The sequence below is a fragment of the Aptenodytes patagonicus genome, chromosome 2 (genome assembly GCF_965638725.1).
Source record: "Aptenodytes patagonicus chromosome 2, bAptPat1.pri.cur, whole genome shotgun sequence".
Classification (NCBI taxonomy): Eukaryota; Metazoa; Chordata; class Aves; order Sphenisciformes; family Spheniscidae; genus Aptenodytes; species Aptenodytes patagonicus.
In genome coordinates this window covers 97443139-97465143 of record NC_134950.1, presented here as the reverse complement: position 1 = coordinate 97465143, position 22005 = coordinate 97443139, and the positions used below count along the sequence as shown (strand labels likewise).

General features: G+C 44.3%; 1 protein-coding gene across 4 annotated transcripts in view; it reads right to left on the bottom strand.

Annotated features, from left to right (window-relative positions):
* The window catches only part of RREB1 (ras responsive element binding protein 1), a 125360-nt gene that overhangs the window by 14063 nt on the left and 89292 nt on the right, over window positions 1-22005 (bottom strand). For all 4 annotated transcript variants that reach the window (XM_076330494.1, XM_076330498.1, XM_076330496.1 and 1 more), the window contains 2 exons: window positions 10646-10835; window positions 6029-8771 (listed from right to left, as the gene is read on the bottom strand). In XM_076330494.1, the coding sequence (XP_076186609.1) occupies window positions 6029-8771; window positions 10646-10835 (2933 nt within the window). The remainder of the gene's footprint in view (window positions 1-6028; window positions 8772-10645; window positions 10836-22005) is intronic.

Below are 22005 nucleotides of genomic sequence, written 5' to 3'. Positions count from 1 at the left end.
ATAGTCATGTTGCAGATGGCACACAGCAAACCCGATCCAAGCGATGAGGCAGCTGCCCTGCAAGGAGACACCAGAAAGGCTGAGGCTTCTCATTTTGAAGGAGAGAAGGGGGTGTTACGATTGAGGTTTACAAATCGTGAAGGCAGCTGACAGGGCGCACACAGAACTGCAACTCCCCAAATCCTGCAATACTGGAACTAAGGGGGCCTCTCTGAAACTAGCAGGGGATCAGCTGAAAACAGATTAAAAAATAGTTCCTTACACAGCAGGTAGTGAACTTCTGGAGCTTGACGCCAGATGAGGTTGGAGGCAGACAGCATCAGCGGGTTCAGAAAGCAAGCTTGCAGACAGCAGGTGCATAAACAGGTAGTAAAGGGAGCAGGCAGGGATGTGCCCTCTAACACGCAACCCTAATGCAGCAGTTGTGGATGCTGATATCGCATTAAGAGGAGCAGACCTCAGGAAGTGGCCAGGCCCACATGTTCACCCTAAATAGCACATCCTACCCCTACCATTGGAGACATGAGTACTTGGCTGCATGTACCACTGCTCTAACGCAGCAGGGCACTTCTCACGTCCTTACACCTTGCTTGTCTGCAGTGTTCAGTCCGACCAAACACAACTTGGGCTTGGTATTCTGAACAGCCGGGAAAAACTGCATGTGCCACTGTGAGATCCAACATCCTCTTCCTTAGACTGGGGGATAAGCACATTTCTCCTCAGGTAGCAGCTGGCAACTCCAGGTTTGTGCAAATTCTGTTAGATTTGGTAGAAAAGACAACAAGACATTTTTGACAGGGGAAGGGCTTCTGGCCTGACACAAGAAAAAAGTATGTCTATCCGTCCTTCTAATGTGTAACAAGAAACAACTTTGTTTTTTTTCCTTTTCCCCCTTTACTGCTTGGTGACCAACTACAACATCCTGACTGCAAGCTCCTCAACAGCAGGCTCTCTCCTGAGATGTCTACCACCCATGTGAATTTGACACAACTTCCATCAAAGCCACAGGGCATCTTTCCATTGACTTCAGTGGAATCAATCCCCGTATGTTGAATAAGCAATTAATTACTTCCCCACAGGAGAAAGTTTTTCATGTCTGTAATTCGTTTAAATGACTAGAACAAGGGAAGGGACTGAGCGCAGGAAGAGTTGAAAGAAAAGCCAGGATCATGCAGTGCAATGACGAAAGCGGTCCTGCAAGACATCTTCGTGCTGAAGAAAGAGATTGTGAGGATAGTTACTTGTAAAAGGAGATCAGCTCTTGTCACACCTTCCACCTCACACCCAAAACCTCTGAACACGCACAACCCCCTTTCCCCCCCAGCCAGCAGCCTCTTTGATACAACATTGTGGGTATGTTTCTCACTTTAATCTTCCCCAAGTTGGTTCTGTTCTAATTAACATCTCAACCTGTGCAAGGGTTTCCCCACATCTCGCAGACATCTCAGGTGCTGTTTCTTTCTCTTAATTTTCTTCCAGTGTCAACACAACTTTTTAGAAGCATCAAGGCACTGCTTTTTGTAGACTTTCAAATCACTCTTTCTTTTTAGATGCCTGCTAAGTCAAGCATAAATTTATGGTTACGAATACCACCAGTTTCTGAACTTTTATTTGACTTCATTCACAATGCAAATACAAAATAGAACTTCAAAGTTGAGCAGAAATCCTTTTGCTTCATGATAGCCCAATTCCTTTCCACATTTCTTTTCAAGCATGCAATGACAGGATTAGCTGGGGATTAATTACTTGAAACTCAACCTGCATCTCAGGTCACAATTTTCTCATATTTTCAGCCCTTACAACTTTCGTATCAACCAAATATTTGTCATACAGACCAATACTTACAACAGATAAGATACTCTTCTTTCCACACAAACGCCCTAGTTGGAGGTCTCAAAACCCAAACAAAAATCCTGCTTACCGTGCAAATTCCAATCCTCCCACCCCAAGTTACAGTCCCATTCCCAAATGGAAACCAGACTGCTTTCCAAAAATGTCACCTTTAAAGGCACAAAAAAGATCATTCCAAAAAGCAGTATTTCCTGCTTCCTGTATTGTCCCTTAAAGGCAACTGCTCTTCGCATAAAATATACTTATGGGAGGGTAACCTAAACAGTCAGTTTACATGCAATGTGATTTTTTATTAACTTTTTCCGTAAGAATGGTCACAGTCTGGATTAAAATACATCTGTGCCTACATATTGACTCAGAACTGACTGTAAAATTTGGTTAGCAGCACAGCAGGACTAGTGTAGGCTGGACACTTCATGGAAGCTAGTCATTTGAAGGGAGTCTTTTTCAATATAAAGGGTCATCTATATAATCACAGCATGTAAGAAGATCATTCCTTAATTAAGATATCTCCTGCCACTGTTGTCCTAGTGGAAACACATTATCGCCATGGTAAGGACAAATGTTGCAAAGTAAAGATGTCTACAATTTCACTTTGACTTAAGTCATAAAAGCAAAGAATAAAAATGCCTCCATTCCTTTTTTTATGACTTGTGTCCTCCAATCAACAGGAAACATTCAGGTTCATGGGCTAGGTGTAACTATTTTCTATTTATTTATTACTTTATTTTGTTTACAGATCTTTTCCTGTCCAGTTCATTCCTGTTGTAACAGCAAAACAAAACAAACGGGAAAAAACCCAAACCAAAACAAAAAAACCCTCCTCTGCCATCAAATTTCACTTTCTACAAAAATAATCTTGGGCAAATAAGATCTGGCAGTATCACACTGAAAATATCCTCAAGTGATTCTTTGCAAACAGATTTAGGTTATCTATAACAAACTAATGGCCAAAAAAGACCATTACTTTAATTTTATATTGAACCTAGTCTGATGCACATGCCATAAAAGGAGCAAAATTAACCGCACCACCTGCAAGGCACATCTTACTTGCTGCTCTGAGAACGAAAAAAGTCGAGAGCAGGAGAGAAGAGCAAAAAAGAAAGGCAAACTGAGTTGAACATAGAAGAGTAAATTAAACAATAAAGACATCAAGAGAAAGAAAGTATTAAAAGCAAGTGTTCAAGCATGTTCAAACAAAACACAGGTACTGTGTTACACACTATATAAAACCAAGCTATGCCAAATTCCCAGTGCCCCACTTGTCAGCTTTGCATTAGAACAAAAACTGGCAAGGAAGGTGTATGCTTCTTCAGGGAAATGCTTTTGAACTAAAAAACACACAGTGGTGTTGAGGCAAGAATAAGCAGGGCGAAAGCTTTCACGAGAGAGACTTTTGGTTGCGCGAGGAATGTGGGTTACTGGTAGCATGTGCGTTTTTGCAGTTTCACAAAAGGTAAATATGATCTTGACACTGCACGGAAGGAGTCCTCCATGTCGAAATTTTATTGAACGTGAAAGACACCCTTGCAAAAATCTTTTCATGTCTGTATAAACACAGTAGTTTAAAAGTGGTAATATATAGATAATGCTTAAATGCTCAAAATTATATACCTTTTCCTCAACCATGCTCACTCATTATTACCTTAGACCACTTACATAAATTACTCCAATAACGACTTCCCTACAAATGGATGGAGAAGAGCTAGTTGCCACTTTTTAGTTCAAATGACTGCCTTGTTTTTTTGATAGCAGTATACTACAGAAATCGAGGAGCATGGACCAGCTTGCCTGCAGTGATTCCCTGTGGAGCAGATACCCAACACACGCAGTTTGGAAGCAGATCACCAGGACTCGCATCTATCCCATTCACATCAGCCTCTTGGCCCTTCTCTCCCCAGGTCAGGGAGCAGCCATCAGTCCCAGACAATAAAGTTCCCCTTTTCTCTTTATAATAAGATTAGTGAATAGAATTTTTTCTTTCTTAACTCCTTTTAAAAAACAGAGCTATCTAACAAGTCACTGCCTGTGCAATAGGTGGGGACAGAAACGATGCGTTGCACTACGACACTGTGGATGTCCCCATCAGAAAACCAACTCGCCCACCCAGAACACAAACCCAACAAACTGCTGTATCTATCATGCAGCTGCCAAACTCCTCCCATGCCACCAGCACCTGACACTTACCACAAAAACACAGGGCTCGCTCCACCTGAATGCATCCTAGCGCTTGCTTTGGCACCACCTCCCTGGCCTAAATCTCCTCTACCTTCCCAGCTTACCTTTCCCTCTCCCCTCCAGCGAGCCTCATCTATGCTGCTGCCGCCACAGGGGAGCTGCTGCGAACTCCCAGTTTAGAACCAGAGTGCTAGTGTCATCTGAAAGGAGATGCCCCAAGGCCAGTCAAAGCTTGCTGTGGGGCGGTCCTCCAGCAACAAGTCTCCCTCAACACTGCTCTGATAATGATTAAAAAAGAGCTCAGTATTATCATTGCCAGAGTGCACCAACCAGAATCTGATTATTGCCACTGCCATAGTATCACCAAAAATCTTGTATCTGCACTGAGAATCCAGCCCGGCTACAGCCGCAGTTGCTTGTCTTCCTTGTCGGGATTGCAGCACAGGCTTTCTGAAAGGACAGTGTCTCCTTCCAAGCCTGGTGGTGGTAGGGGAGACAAGTTTTACCAGTATAACTCAGGGCCAAGTGCATTTTCCTGTCTTCATTAAGGGTTTACACTAGTGCTGCTACCTTGGAAGTCTGCCATCAATAAGCAGGTCAAACCCCTTAGTCTGGGAAAAGCCTCTCTATTGTTTTTTGTCTCATGAACAGTTCTTCAGTAACTATATATTTTTTTTGGAGAGGAGGGTGTTAGAAAACAATTGATACGAATAAAGAGCTCTCCTTCACCATTGAAAGTAAACTCTATGCTTAATAAGATGAAATAATTTGGTCTCTGCGGACCAGAAAACAATAGCCTCACTGTTGCACTGATACCTTGCAAGTTCTGTCCTCGCGTCACCCAAAGCAAACCGTAATAGGGACTGCTCCACAGCTCAGATTCCCTTTAAACCTCTTAGCTAACCTCTTTTACCTCTTCAGGTTTCCCTCCTTAGCACAGACATGAATCAGTTGCTTCAGAAAACCTCAATTCCTTCAGAAAAATGAAGTTATCTTTTAGGAGGCTGTACTCAAGTCCCCTGTGCTTCTTAGAAATATCCCTAACTTTTACTCTTTACGCCAGGAGTTGAGATTGCATAATGAAGCAAGTAATATCAACAACTGTGATTGACTTAAAAGGGAGCAACAGCAAGTAGAGCTTTATCCTCTCTCTCTCCGAGCAGGATGAGAACCTACTAATTACTTTATTACAGTGTGGGTGGAAAAAGGAGTGAACTTCAAATCGGCACAGCATTCAACGCAGTATTTCCTTTATAGTGAAGAATGAAAAACAACCCCAAACCTAGAATAAATCTCCCTCCCCAATTCCTCCTTTTGTTTACACCAGGTTTGAGGTTACTTACACAGTGGCACAATATTAAAGATGCCATACACATCTCCACACCTTAGGGCATAAGCCCACCTTTAGTTGTCTAGCACTGAGAAGAAACATTTCCTAGAGGCAAGCTACTACATAATGCTCAGGATGATGTTTCTCGCATCCTCCTTCTTTGATCTGTCAAATAAAAGCCACCGCAAGAAAAAAAATGCTAAACACTATATTATTTTCCTGCCACAATTCTATACTTATTTGCTCTCATTTTTATGGATCTTTTTATCATTACTGATGCAGACAAACAGCCACTGGAAGCAGCCAAACAAACCATGTAAGGCACAATGAAATATTCAACACACACATTCACCTTCAAGATAAGACAATAACAGAACACCTGAAACCAGAGTCTTTTCCCAGGTACACTAAGTTATGCCACTGAAGTCAAATGGCTTTTAGCAGTTTAATTTGCCCTCTTGATACTCAAAGGCACAAAGATTATTCCACTACTGAAAAATTTACCACCACCACTATACCACAGCAACGGCTAGGGATTTGCAAAATAACGAAGAATACCATTCAGACATCAGAGAGAGGACAAGAAAGGAAGATTCCTCGACAGGGAGGCCCTTCCATGAGGAACATCCTCAGGGGCTACAATCCACCATGAGCACAAGGCACTCTTACCTGTGTGAGTGAGCATGTGCCGCTGCAGGGAATTTGCCCATGGAAAGACTCGAGGACAGTAAGGACAGGGAATATTTTGCAGGCAGTCTGAGTAAGCGTTCCTCTTCCCTCTCAGCAGCTTATCTTCGGCAGTTTCCTTCTCATCCTCACTTGTTCCATTTCTGCTGCTTTCTTCCTTGAAACTGTCAGTGGACTGCAGAAACGGGCTAAATTTATTAGTGTCTGTGGTAGCCAGCATCTTCTCTATGCTGGCAAACTCCCCACTTGACTCCAGATCCACACCACTGCTAAGTTTAGGCTTATTTTTTGTTCCTTTCTTTCTACCTCTTTTCTTAGTCAACCCAGCATCGGCAATGGGAGACTGCTCTGGATCACACGCCTGAGTCAGGTCACTGGGCAGGCTGGAGTCTCTCTGAATGGCGGTCACGATTGTCACTTTTGCTTTGGCGTTCCCTGATTTGTCACACCCAGTGGAGCTGCTCACTGCTTTGGGACTGGCGTCTGCAGCCTCCGTTTTCAGCAAAGCGGGAGCAGAAGACACAGATGAAATGATCTGTGCAATGGAAGCCAATGGTGGCAGCTCTTTAGTTACTGGAGGCTTTGGCAAGAGAGGTGGCGGTGGTGGTTTAGGCCTCAAGGGTCTCAGCAAGGCAGAATTGCCAAGAAGAGCTGGGGAAATGATTGGGACAGTCAAATGCAATGAACCTTTCAGTGGCTGGGGATGTCTGACAGCCCTGTTTTTCTCTGAGTTCCCACTGGCACCAAAAACCACAGGACACTGCAGACAGTTGTAGGCTTTATCACTGTTCCCAGAAGCAGCCAAGTCTTGATTCCTGGCTTCACATGGGACATCATCTTTATCCTTCTTCAGGGCTTTGGGGATGGACAGGTCGATAGGCTCCATGGAACAGTCATAGAGGGACAGGGGAGAAGAGCCAAACAGGTTCTCCTGCTTCACTTGCACAGCACCCAGGTTTTTGTTCTTCTGAGAGAAATCCAATGGCTCGTCAAAATCCATCGGGAAGTTGCCCGCAGGTTCAAGTTTGATGGGAACGTGAGACGACGTCCCAAGCAAGAAGCCGTTTTGTGGCTCCAGGAAAGGCGTCATGGGCTTGCGGTCCATATAAGTGCTGTCCTCCAATAAAGGAGGATCTGTCTGGCTTTCCTGGGCACTGCAGTCCACCACTAAGATGTAATTCTCAATCTCCCTTTCTTGCACATGCAAGTGCTGCTTGAGGATATGGTGAATGCAATTTCTCTTGGCCGAAAAGGCTGTGCCACACTCCTTGCACTCAAACGGCTTCTTCTTCTGGCAGCCGCTGTGCGTCCTCATGTGAATGCGGAGGGCCCGGTAATGCTTCAGGTCCTCGCCACACAGCTTGCACACAGTGTCTGGGGAGCAGAAGGCATCCACCATCTCTGCAGCATTGCTGGTGACATATTCTATGTTCTTCTCTATATCCTTCCTGGTCACTTTGAGGTGCTTCTTTCGCAGGTGCCTCTCACAATTGGCTTTCACTGTGAACGGGTAGTGGCAGATTTTACAGATGTAAGGCCTCTCCCCGCTGTGTGTCCGCAGGTGCCGGATCAGCGCTGCCTTGTCAGCTGCGATGTAGTCACAGATGTTGCATTGGTATGGGGAAATACCCAAGTGAGAACGGATATGAGCTCTCAGGACACCAGAGAAGGCAAACACCTGGTCACAGAAACGGCAGGGGTACAAAACTTTCCTCATGGTTGGGGCTTTCTTGTTCGCTGCCCCTGCGATGATGGCTTTGAGGTCCCCTTCTGTGACCTCTTGCTTGATCTTGGCTTCCATACTCAGAGGCAGGAGAGCTTCGATGATGCTGTCCTGCTCCAGCTGCGTCTTCATCTCGTGCTGAGTTAAAGGCTCTACTTTGGGTTGGAGGAGCAACTGCGAGGAAGGACTTGATTTGGCTCCTGGCTGGGGGATGTGAGAGTTGGAGGAGGACTCCACTGAGTTCTTGATCAGCCTCAGAGGGGGAGGTGGGAGGCTTGGGCTGATGCAGCCAGGGGAGGCTTGCTGGGCACTGATAAGAGGAGGAGGTGTAGAGGTTGCGACGACTGTTCGGGGCGTTACCAAAGGCTTTGGCTTCAGCGGTGGCATATGCTTGAAAATGGACTGCACAGGGACAGAAGGTGCCTTAGAAAGTGGAGGAAGACTGATCTGAGGAGGAGCGGAAGAAGCCATCTTCAAGATCTGCTGAATGTCCGCCAGCTCAATGGCAGACTCATTGGAGATGGGTTTTACCACAATACTGCTGTCAGGCTGGATGATAAAACCCTTCTGGAAAGGCTGCAGCGAGAGGAGCTTTATGTTTTCTTTTGTAGGAGGAAGGACTGAAAATGACCCTCCCATAGACGCAGCTTCCAGAGGAGAGAGGCTGAGCAGACCGGTGCTGCCGGGTTCCTGAGGTAGGTTACTCTTCAGTGCTCTGAGCCGCATTTCTTGGACCTCATCTTGTGTATTGTCCTCCTGCTTGATAGGCTTGATGTCTTTGGTGTACTGTAGGCCCAAGGATGCCATGAAGGCTTTCTGGTCTGGGGTCTCGCCGGGTGGGGTCGTGGACTGTGGCTTGTGCTTGTCTTTTCCCTGATCCACCACATGAGTTTCTGTGTGCAGTTTGAGCGCTGAAAGCATGGGGAATGCCTTGTTACACGTCTCGCAAATAAATCGATGGAAGTCACTGATGCACCTTCGCAAATTCGTTTCACACCAGACCTGCAAGACATGCAAAAATATTTAGAATAGACATCTCAAACTGGAAAGGTATCACATGCTGCTGCAAAACAGAAACAGTTCACCCTCTCTTCTACTGCTGAAGTTAAGGAGTTTAGAGCAGCCACCACCTACCTGGCATGGAGATATTCCTGCTCCACAGCCTTTAGTCACCTAAGTGGTGTATCTGAATTAGGGGCTGATTCTCCAGAAGTTCCCTTCTATAAAGGCAAACTCCTTCAGAGGGCTATTCAGACTCTCAAATACTTTTCCATCCTGAAATTCCCTTACAGAAACCTCTCTCACTTCACTGACAGGACAGGAGCCTCAGACGACTACACAGCAAACTTCAGTAAGCTGGGCAGTAAGACTACCTCCTTTAGCTTTATTACTACAAAGAAACTAGGAGGAGAGGAGAGAAAAAAAAAAAAGGCATCCAAGAGGTAAGACTACCTCCTTTAGCTTTATTACGACAAAGAAACTAGGAGGAAAGGAGGAAAAAAAAAGGCATCCCAGAAGGCAAACCAACATAAACCAACCAAAATAATAGCCCCCAAAAGCAAATCAATGAAATGCAGGGCCCAATGCGGAAAGGCTTTTGGTTAGTGAAGTCTGATCACATTTATTCTCCCAAGAATAACACTAAGCTCACAAATGGATTTTACACCTGTCCCTCAAAACGATCATGAATCCAAATGCTGTATTTAAATGCTACCCAGATAGCTCACATGTTGCAAAAGTTCCACATCAAAGAAGAGCACAAGTGATAAATTAAATAGAGGGCTGGCAAGATCTTTATATACTGTACACACTTTGTTCAGATACTTCATAGGTCTTGCCTTACAGTGCAAGCAAAATTATTACAAAAGTAAAGTCCCAACATTTAAATCCCTTAATAACTTTAAATGTTTGCCATTAATTAGAAAATAAATAAAACCAAGTTGTTTAAAAAGTTCTCTCTTCTCCTGATTTTGTAACTTTTATACCAAAACTCTACTAGAGTTACAGAATGACCTACATGCTCCCCTGGATGAACAGCAAATTTCAAGTCTACCACCTTGCAGCCAGAAGAGCTGGAAATCAATGCTTTAATCCAAGTAGAGTAAGAAAAGTGCAGATACTGAATAAGCACGGTCCTGCTGGATTGTGCTGTTGATTTCTTTTTTTTTTTTTAAATAGATAAGCAGCTTCATCCAGACCCAAACTAACTAAGGCAGGCAAGGTCTGACAGAGGGCAGAATAATACCATCCAACAGAAAGCTTTATGGCTCTCAGAAAAATATTTACAGACTACCTCCCTGCCTTTCCCCAGCCACTGCCCCTCAAAGGTGCAAAATCTTCAGACCTCACGTAAGGAACATAGTGGTAAGGTGCCTGGGATTGTTTTGTGAAGAAATCACTGAAGATGTCACCATTTAGTAAGTAAGGTGACTTCCCAAAGTTTTTCATGATAAAATCTTTCACACCACAACTACATCCTTGCTACAGTAAATTAAAATAAATAATGTCTTCCTTACCATGTGTCCTCCCTATTGATTTTAGATGTGGGATTGTTTTGGGAAGGAGAGAACTAATGGGCAGACTGGAAGGGGCAAGGATCTAATATCACCAAAGTTTTCCTTTAAAATATTTTTATAGATCTTTACACCAATAGTTATCCACTGGAATGCTGAAAAAAATCAACCCCAATATTCTTTAGATGAAAAAAGAAAAAGGAAAGGCAGAAAGTGTTTGAAGCCTACACAGATAGTGGTAACGTGCCTTCCACAAAATATTCTACACCCAGTCTCTGCCTCATCAAGGACAAGTCTTTCAACGAATTCAGAAGATATGCACTGTATCAGCTGGTACCTTAAGCTATGAAGAATAGAGAGTACCTGAGAAATGCGGGGGAACTTCCTACAGGAGAAGTCCGTGAATCCCAAGTCGTGGAAGCCTGCCGGAATCGAAGGGTTGTTCTGAATGAAAGGCTTTCCCATGGGATCTCTGGGAAGCTGCTTGTGGATAACTGCGTTATGGCGCAGTAAGCCCCGATGAGTACGAAAGGTAATACAACAGATGTCACACCTGGAAAGGAAAGGAATAAAATAGAAATGACTTACTGACTGCTGCAAGCTTAAGAACTAGCATTCTTCTTGCATTAGGACAGCCACCTTCCTCTCGCCCCATGATACTAAGAACCTGCTGAATGCAAAACAAAGCCACAGCGCGTCAAAAACCTATCACCACAGAAAGGCCATTTCAGTCACAGTCACTTTCTACCAGTTTCTGGCTATTAAGTTCACTGGAAGTTTAAAGAATACAGTACATGAGAACTAAGCGTCCCACACGGGCAGACGGCGAAGTGGCAGCCGAGACCACAGCCTTCTGACAACCTTCCCATTGTCCGACATAAAATATTTCAATGGCTTTACACCATTTCATTTTTACTAAAAAATACTAGTAAAATAAAAGACATTTGAAAAAAATCAGTGGCAAGGAGAGGCTAAATCAGACCTAAGTAGCAAGCAGCAGCAAATGTATAAATAGCACCTTTTTTAACTACTGCTTAAAACACACTACTGCACACCACTCAAATACCTGTGTACGAATTTTCTTCGTACTGCCTTTCCATAAACTTTCACTGATTTTTCTGAAAGCTGTTATGAGAAATATACTGTTTTAAAAGGAAAACTAGTGCTCCTTGAAGGGGAGCAGGGTCAGAGGAAGAAGACCTGAAACAGGTTCAACACTTCTGACACTCATACAACCCCTTCACAGCCAGTGTGCCCCAAAGAAAAATGCAGAAGCAATGTCTTTTCCTACCCACACATTATTGCTATGATTTCTTGTTTTTCTTAAGTTCTCAAATCCCAAATTCAGCTAAGCAAAAGTTTCTCACATAAAGTAGACTTGCGTTAAACAATCAAAGGTATTGGAAATGCAGCTATGCTGCAGGCAGTAAGGACCATGCAGCAACATTTGACCAACACATCAACAAACAAGCCTATTGCCTTTTAAATATCTGGGATTTGAGCTCTCCAGCATGACAGGTCACGTCCACTCTGCATTCAATAAGTGACACACAGTTTCACTCAACATGGTTCCTTGTGGTTACAGCTCCAGCTCACAACCAAAGCATGGGTTTCACAGAAGCAAACACCAGTGAATGTGAAGCAGTCAGATTTTGCCAGTGAGAATATTATACGCACTAGGAGTTTTTCACATGTCTCCCCCTGCCTTAGTTCTCCCCATACTGTCTTTGCCCTCCACATCAAGGAAAAGGACATGTGCCTACTCATTAAAAAAACATCCTGCAATTAGAAATGACTTCTGACAAAATCCTGAAACCACCCCCTCCCTGTCCTGTCCCTAACAAACTCCCATTGTTGTTCTTTTTATCACTACATAAACTTCCACAGACCTTTTTTATTCCCTGAAAATGAAGAGATAACCAAGTCACCCACAAAGCAATTGGATTCATAGTCTCCGAGTGGTGAAAGAAGCAAGTGTGAAGTATATGTAACACGGCCTTTGTTATCATGGTACCCAGAAGGCTGGGACATAAATATTATGCGCTGGAGGTTTAATCTGTTTTATCTCCCCTGTCAATTCACTTGCATCCTACCTTTATAATTATTGCCAGCATAGTCCCTGCATTCTATTAAATACCGAACCAATGCCATTTACAAAGCAAACATTTACTTAAAGAGGTCTGCTAAACGTGACAACAATCTCTGGTGGTGGTGGGGGAATGCCAACACGTAGCGCTCCTCCAGCATCAGGATCTACGGCTCTCCTCCAGGTCACTTGGCAGCACCTATTCCGTGATGCAAAGCTTTCATCTTCAGCAAAACCAGAAACACACAACCACCAAAACCGCTGGGGGAAGGAGGGCACTAAAGGGTTAGAGCAGTCACCTGAAGAGCTTGCAGGCTACTGAAATAAATTCTTTTTCAGAGGTGATGAAAACACTTTGCGTGAAAGCAAGCAGTGCCTCTGGCACGCTCCTCCTGGTACATCAGCATACAGACAACGAGGGTTTGCAAGCAATGCTGCTGCACCACCAGGAGCATCGCTGGCAGTCTGTGGGGCCAGCTGTTCTGCAGAGGGATGCAGACCCTCACCGCGGGGCGTCTTGAGGCAGCTCCAGGGTCCCTGATGTGCCTGGCCTCCCCCGGACTAGCAACCCAATGCAGCAGCTGTATCCCCTCGTGTGTGATGGGGCAGGCACAGCTACCATTGATGGGACCACAGAGCTACTGGGAGAGCCGGTGCCTGCCACAGTACCCCCAGGATTTGGACTGAGCAGGAGCCAGCACTCCTGGGCAAGCAGCCAGCCCCCACACACAGCGGGGAGGTGCACCTTGTTCATCTTACACTCCCTCACCTCCATCGGCTGTGCGACACGCTGATTTTAAGCACTGGTTTATTTAGGGCTCCCATCAAAAGCTGCACTTGAGAGTAAATCTTTCAGAGCAGAGACCCATGTGAAAGTCCTTCGCAGTACACCTGTATCAACTACTATGCCTCAGGATAGTAAAAATTTGCAATTTAAAAATGGTGTTTTCCATGCAAAGGCAACTGCCTCCCCTCCCCCAAAACAAAAGTAATGTATCTTGAAAAAGGAATATGTACTTTCTCTCTTTTATAATGCATAGAATTAAACAACCCTCTGTATTTTTCTCTTTCCTCCTTAGTCTCCTCTTTTATTTTCCTTGCTGTGAGTGAAGAAGCAGCAAGCAAAAAGAGAAGTCAGGAGAAGGATTAAGCTCTTTTTCCATTCAGTCAAAAAGAAGCTCCTGGCTGAAAAAAGAAACATCCAGATAAATCATGCCTGTCATCTCAAGATGCAGGCACTTCAGGGCATATGAATGCACCGCGCCCTGGCTCAGCACCTTCCCCTGGTGTCACAGCTTACAGGATCACACAGGAGCTAGAGCACGGGAAGGACCTGTGGATGCCCTCCCTTCCTCCGCAGCCCAGGCACACCTGTAGAGGCAGCCGCAGCTTGGAGAGCTGAAATAGAAACAGCCAGAGAAAAGCACTCCCTGAGAGACGTGTGGAGCAGCCTCTCCGGGGCAGGCTCCCCAGGCAAGCAGGTGGCCTGGTGGGCTCCAGCGACTGCGCTGGCACCTTGTGCCCACGCCGCTCGCCAAGGACAAGGGAGGTCATTATAAAGCCATTCCTGATGCTGAGGGGTGTCACCATGCCACCGGCTCAGGAGGTCTCCCAGGCTCTGCAGACCTCACTTGGGCTTGTCAGTCTTTGCTATGGATGCAAGCTGTTTAAAATACACGGCCCGTTTGCCCAAGTGTATGCACAACTTTTTTTTGTGTGTGTGTGTGTTTTTGTTGAGTCCCCTCCCCCTCACCTTAAGTAGGAAGGGAGTCCCAGCTTCTCCCAAATGACATGACTTGAGCTTTGAATACAATTAGCAGTGCAGACACAGATATGGATGTGTACCACCTCCAAGAAAAACTTACAGGTAGTAAGCTTCAAAACCTAACTAGTTAAGGCAAGCATCATGCTGCATTGACTAAGTCTTGTGTTAATTTAAAATGGAGTAAGCTGCCATGCCTAACAATGCATTAACTGGAAACATTAATTTTTTTTAAGGAAGCCTAACCATTAATTTCTCTGTTTTGTCATCAGTACTATTTTCCATCTTTAGGTAGTGTCAATGCCTACAGTATTTTTAAGTCTAAAACCACAGTCTAAGAAGGACAAGAGAAAGGAATCCTAGGTGATAGGAACATTTTTTCATCTTGCTTAAATTGCTTTAAAAAAAAAGTTAAATAATTGTGGAAAGTCTGAGAAGTCCAGCGTATCAAATAAAGCATCTGAAACATATGGTAATACTTTGCTCATGATGAACTTAAAAAAAAGCAAAACAAAACACCAAAAAAACCACCCTCTCCTTACAATTTCACAAGACTGCTCATGTGTAGTGCCAAGTCAAACACGGATAGTATGGCTGCAGAGAACAGAGATGGGAACAGGTTCTGAGGTTGTTAGCAGAACAGGCAGAGCAATGGCTCAACACCTGAGCGGAGATAAAAGCATTCTACTTGCAAGGTAGGTTTCCAGATGTAGCAAATAAAAGCTGCTGTGTTATCACGTGATTGCTAGTCTTGGCCACAGTTTTCCATTTTTCTATAAATATGATTACAGAGCAGAGAGAAGAAAGCTGTTCAGTTCCAAGCACAGAGATTCAATTATAAGTAAAAAGGAAAAAACTGCTTTTAGCAGCTAAGACCGCTTTAAAATGAGCTTCATTCTCAATGGTCTTTATGTTTCGCAGTCGTTCATACCTGTACAATGCGAACGTAATACTAGGGCTCTGGTTCACTGGCAGAGGTGTACAAAGCAAGCGGGTGAGAAAACAGAACTGCTAAAACACAAAAGCAGAACTGAAATATAACTGTGCGACGACAATGCAATGAGCAGGCTGACCTTGGTGCTCAGGCCACATATCACACCAGGCGAGTCTGTTTAATTATTACTACACCAGTGCACCTTTTTTGTTTTTTTTAAATGCAGACAAGGTCTCTGTGTAAAAACACACCATTAAAAAGCTTACTAGTAAAATAAGTTAGTATTCTTGAAATCCGTAATGCTAATTAGGATATAAAAGCATTTTAACAGGCTTTAAGAAATAGTCAATGCTTTGTGCAGCTTGTTCAAGAGGCAAGCCAGGATTTGCTACACTTGTAACAAGCGGCACCTATGCAAGAAAAGTTTACATAAGCAATGCCTGCTGCCTTGCATTACACTCTCCTCTGAGCCAATTCCAATTTGTCAGCAATGGAAATAGCTTTTTTCCTTTAAGAAAAGAAAAGACATTTTAGAAAGGAAATGCAGAGCCAAATTTTAAGCAAAACTAATCAGTCTTGATTTTGATTAAGGGTAATGCAGTCAAACATTCACTCCTTCTACAGTTTATCTTTCAGTAGTCAAGATGCAAATGCCAAATATTTATATCCATCATTCTGTTACCAATAAATTAAACAAGCACTGTGCTTTGCATTACCTGAGACTGGCGGCGGGAAAGGGAAAGTGACATTTAGCATTCTTCTACTTATACTTCTGAAACCACACAAGAGTAGACCAAAACCTGAAGTTTTCACCCAAGCAGCTCACTAAGACTATGCTGCCCATGTTGTGGATGTCAACAAATAAAACCAGTGTTAATTTCTAGGCCTTATCTAAAATAAAAAGCTTGGTACCATTTTGTTCCTTTCCTGTCTGTGCTCTTTAGCAACTGCCACAAACAGAAGGAAGGAAAACAAAACAAGAATGAAACATATCCTGAGACAGAAGTCATTAATACACAGTTATGTTATTAAGTCATCTAACTCCTCCCACTGAAATCCCTAATACGTACCATATCTAAATTTCTACCTTTGTCGTTATTATTCTCCTTTCTGTCTCACATTATTTGCAGAATTAATGCGGCTTACAAGCAAAGAAAATCCTATGCTGACCTAAAAATAATACAGCTGGGCAGAAGAGAAAGATGGGCGATTCACTATCATTGACTCATGTCCACACCAGGGATGGGAGCAGGCTCCCAGCCTCTGCACCGGTAACGTGCGCTGTAGAGGAGGCCGACAAGGAGGGGGAGATGGAGAAAGGATGGTTTTAAACATAAGGGCTTTCACCACCTATGAAAGAAAAACTAGCAGGTTACAGACATATTCCCCTTCAGGAAAGGACTCCTTTGCTTCTCTTTCACTTCTTTTGCGGCAAGGCGAAGGGAGGGAGATGAGAGAGCAAATTGGTTTCTGCTCCTGTGCAACCCCACCCAGGTCCAAATACTAGTCTCCTTTTGGATGAAAAACCATTCCTGGCCTCCACACCCAGGGCCCTGGGAAATTACATCCAACAGCTGCACTAATCTCTCCCACTTGCTGCAGATGAGTGATGGAAAAGCAGCAGTGCTGTGAACGCTGCTCCTGTCTCCCTCCCGGGGATCCCTGTGGGTCCTCCCGCTGTCCTGCGATGACCGTTCCTCCCTCCTTCCCCTGCAGCATCACAGCATGTCTGACCCCAAAGGACCTGCTGCTCTCCCATCGCCACCTCGCCCAACGCTAAGGGTCAGTGCCGAAACCGCAAGCGACACAGTAGCACCGGGAGCCAACTCCCTGCCAGACGCAACAGGCTGGAGAGGCTCCCCTCCCCTCTCCCAGTGCGTAGAGGGATGGACACAGCTCACCAGAAGTTCAGTGCACGCTGGTTCACCTCCTCAGCAAAGGCGGGACTTTTCTTTTAACTTTTCCTCCCTCCCACCTCCCCACTGGCTGTCCGACTTTGTTACTAACATGTCCCGTCGCTCCCTTTAATCCTCTCCCTCAAAGAAGCCACCCTTGGGTGCAGCAAAGGCTGAAACCACTGCGCCAGCCCTTCTATTAATAGAGGGATGCACAATGCTATGTGCATTCCTACAGCCGCGCTGTGGTCCAGGCGAGAAAAGTATCGTGTAGGAGCCAGGGCAGATCCGATATAAACCCGGGTGATGTCGTGCTTCAGAAACTTGTCGGCATGCTGCAGAGCCAGTGTCTGTACCGGCGTATCGTGACTCCCGCAGTCAGAGTAACTCAAGTGAAGTTAACCGCTATAAGGTTTAATAAAAAGGCACGAGCCATCCCGTGCCATCTTTTAACTTTGTGTGTGAGCGAAGAAAAATCAGGAAAAAAGATTTCACTTCTTCCCAACACTGTAATGAATGGCATGTACCAGCAACACTTCAACAGTGCCAGATTTAAATACCTCTGCCCCAGTGGAACAGTAGCTTACTCTACCATTTACTTCAACAGAATTAACATGCAACTAAGAACAAATAAAGGGAAAATGGGAGATGGCCTGCAGACACTTGCACAAAGAAAGTAGTTCATTTTCTCATAACGACCTTTCTACTTAGTAAAGGTCAAGGTTTTAAAAACCAGAAGTGTCAAGAAATTGGCTGGACAGAATCATGGAGCAAGAGCTGAAGATCAACATAAATAACAATGAAGGGTTTAATAATTAGGGCAAGCATACCTGGGGGGAAAAAAAAAAGCATGACCAGTACAGTCCTCTACAGCTACCAAAACTGGAAGCTGCACAGCATCCAGAATAGAAGTCATTATTTGTGCACACAAACTCAAATGGACCTTCTGGTATTCTTTTGGGGTAAGAAAAACAAAGCTCTTCCTGCCTTCTAACATATCTTTCAAATATGGAAGCCAAGTACTTGTGTAGTTCTAAAATTAATGGCAAGAGTTTAAAAAAAAAAAATAATTTGTGTGTCTACCATGTTAAAAAAGCAACACCACTTTTCACAAGTAACATAAGAAGAAACACATCTACAGGCGTTTGCCTATCCTATAACCATCCACTGATGACAACAGGGCTCACAAATAGGTGCAGCTGAATCTGGACTGAACACCCTTGCCCTTATCTACATTTGCAGGTAAGCTATGCTCAGTACGCAGATGTGACTGCTAACACAACAGCAGCCGGCCAGAGAGCCTGCATATAAACAAACCCTGGTCATCAGGATCAGGCAGGCATGCTAATAACCTATTTTGGCTCAGCCCTCTTTCCCTCCTGTATTCCCTTTTACGAGAAGCTTTCCTCTACAGTCAGCTTTGCATTTTACCCACTTTCTATTCTTGCAACCCAGCTAAGATATTTAACACCATGTGACACACCACACAGTTTCACATGAGAGCGTCACTCCCCGTGTCCATTCACTATCTGATATTTTTACCCGGCTGCTCTGGATTCCCAGTCTCCTCGCACAATGAGCTCCCTGATGTGAGCTGGCCACTTCTAGGCCAGCGTTGGACTCGTGCTGTTCTTCAAATGTTTCCCATCTCTCTTTTCTGAACAGAAGTTTCAGAAAGCACTTAAAATGCAGTTCTGGTCTGCTTTTGCAAGCCAGCATACAGACAGATGCTCAACCCACTGATTTTACTTCTCCGTTTGCTCAGTGAAAGGATGCATTCACCAGCTTGCTTGCATACCCTCTCCTCTGCCTTATCAACATTAAGAGTTGCATTGTACCACAGCATATTTTTGGTCCTAGCATTTACCAGAGCTGGATTTCATCGTCACCAGCTGGCTCATGGAATTGCTCCTGTACTGAAAATGCTGCCAACAAAGATCAGGCTTCGGTTCCTAGTTCCTATCAGCAAGACACTGAGCAAGCAGCTTGCAGAGCAGAGCAGGAGTGTCAGCTGAATCAGCAATGCCACACAACTGACCCTTGTGCACCTCCATCGTTGGCTACAACAAGTCCTGTAGCATTGACTCTGTTAGTACTCAGTAACTCTAGCAGCAGTTCCTACCTAAACTATCCTTGCTGGTACAATCTCAAACAATGACTAAGAAGGGAAGTATCAGAACCAAAGTATAGTGTGCCAAAACCAAAGGTCAAGGAGGTCCATGAACATGTCTATGCTCTCTCTCTATGGAACACTCTCCATCTCTCTCTCTCGGTACTCAACAATCGTGTAGGATACAACAACCTCAGAATTATCCAGCTGCATTAAAAGAGCACAACGTTTCATATTTTGAAGTGCTAACAAGGAATGAGGCTTATCTATGTGTACACCAACAGATGTGACAGAGATGGAAAAGTAGTATGAAATTTCACAATGCTGCATGAAGACTTCTTGTCATTCATGCTTCAACTTGCTTCCAGTAACACTAGTGTCAACTACTAGGAAAAAACTTCCTCACCCCACCACGAACCCGTAGTTTTGTCTCACAAATAACATAAATTGCAAACAACATTTAGTTTTCAAACTCATTCACTCTTGTTAAGTTTGCCATGTCACTAACACTCCCTTCCCACAAAAGGCTGACCACGTGTAGAAAGCAACGTGCTTCACAAAAATGAAGTCAGCAGGATTATTCCCTACTATATAAGGAGAGAAAAGATAGAAAGCGAATTCCTAAAGTTGCTTAAGTAGGCATTGGCAAAAACAGGAATGAAACTTGAGGGGCTTTTTCTGGTGGTTTTTTTTTTCTTTTACATCCTGTACAATGTACTTTTACTCAGTCACATTGCTGCTCTGTACACAACTTAGTCTTGTACTACTCTTTTCTACTGGTACTAATGATTGAAATCGTCTCCATACACTTTAAAATTACATTAATTTATTTTCTTGGCTATTTTATCTCCCCAAAGCCTACGTGCAGAACTGCCCTGAAGAACAGTAACTGGGCAATAAACATGTAATATTCTAAGCAGCTGGAATCATTTTGACTCAGAACCCACTTCCTTTTGTCTTGACTTAAATGGGGCTGCTCATGTGCATTGGCTAAAATGATTTAAGATTGGGACGTAGGTCCAGGTGCCTTGCAGCATCCCACCACCTGACACCATGCACTGAAGAATGGGGATGTGCTGGCAAAGGGAGAAACCTGGTGACCAGCCTGACTGAATCACAAGCTCCACATGACATCTTATGAAACAATTTACCCACAGAGTTCAGGAGACCATTCCTAGGGGATTGAAGTTGTCCACTCCTTCTGAGTGAAGCCAGGTAACACCAAGACACAACGATAGCATTTTCCACCTGGGAGTGTTTTCAGAAACAAGAGCTCACAGTGGTTACCCTGGCAAAACTGGAGGCAGATGACAACAGACATCAATGGTCAGGGTGTCCTGACACCTTCCATTCCAGGACCTGAGCTCTTCTGTTGCTATGCCTGTTACCGATCTAACTGTTCAAAACAACAGCTTTCCATGGTGGCCTTCAACCTCTAGCCAATTTGACTTTACAAGTTTCAGCAAAACTTGGGTAGGCTGTTTTGAAGAACAAGGTAGACAGTGAATGGCTTTTGGTTTTCTTTCTTTGGAAGTTCTACAGAAGCACATTACCCTGGGGCAAGAGAACTGCTTTTGCTGTCCTTGTGAAAATATGCCTGGGATTTGGCAAGTTACACAGCTTAATACATTATATCACTGTTTGGACATGCTCTGTAAAAGGTCAAAAAAACTTAATCTACCCTGAATCCATTCATGGCAACAGGCATCTACTGGTTCTGGTCAACAGGTCAGCTCAGTGACTGAGGCAGACAATGTCTTTCACACTCTGCAATGTCTATTTATTTCTTGTCTCCTATAAAAAGTTAGCAATAACAAATCCCATAACTGAAGGCAATGCCACACTGAACCAAATGTGATCAGAAAGTCCCCGTAACACTCATTAAGATCCAGGCTTTTACCATGTTCAAACTGCACAGCTATCCTTGCTGAGAACTGATGTTGAAACATGTCTCTAAGAAAGGAGGTAACTGCAATGCTATCACCACCTCCCTCCTCCTCTCCTCAGGAAGATACACGGGCATGAGAGGCAGCATAAATGTCTGTGAGGAAGGAAAAATTAAAAAACCTTTAGCTGTTGTTACAGAGAGTACTGTAAGAAGCCTCCTGGAGGAGAAGGAGAGGAAATATAAAGGGTATATGCTCTGGTTACAGTGAAACCCAACAGAGGAATTTTATAGTGCATGTACTTTTTTAAAAGCCACACATTTTACTTTAAGCCTGTTCCATTGTACTTGCCAAAGGAAAGAGGAGAAACCTCATATAGCACCTCGAGAGGTTTCTCCCCAGGAAATCCTCACGTCTCCTTTGCTTGCACCGCTGATGTTGCTCAGAGCTGTCTGTCAGGCGACCTTCACAAGCACATTACCATGTTTGACAGCAACCCTCTGCCACAAAAGTTTCCAGAGAAGTTACCCCGCTCCGTGAGGTTTCTCATTTTCCCTATTGGCTGCACAGCGTTTCAGTGCTCTGCTAATTATATCAACACTCAGATACAAACTCACCAAAATAGACGGTGTCCTGAGGCCCCAGCTGCGGGGAAACAGACGTCTTCTTTAAATAATCCAGGTAGAGAGGCGAAGGGGGTCACAAAGCACCCCTGGGCCACCTCCCACTGCTAATGGGGACTGCAGACAACCTTGCTGGGACCAGCTTATGTCACTAATTAGGGTGCAGGTCCCAGGGCTTCAAAGGGACAGAGACTGACCAGGGGGGGTAATGCCATGAAGGAGATGCAGTGCCACAGCCCATTGTCAGCAGGACAAAGGGCCCTATTATTGCTCCCAAGAGCAGGGCAGTTCTTACTGTAATTAGGAGACAAAGATGCACGATTTAGGATTTTACATAATCAAGAGATACTCTTCCAGGCGGGAGCCCCTCTCACACAATCAGTGGATTAAGTATTGTTTATTCTGCTGCAAGTAAACAATGAGGTGC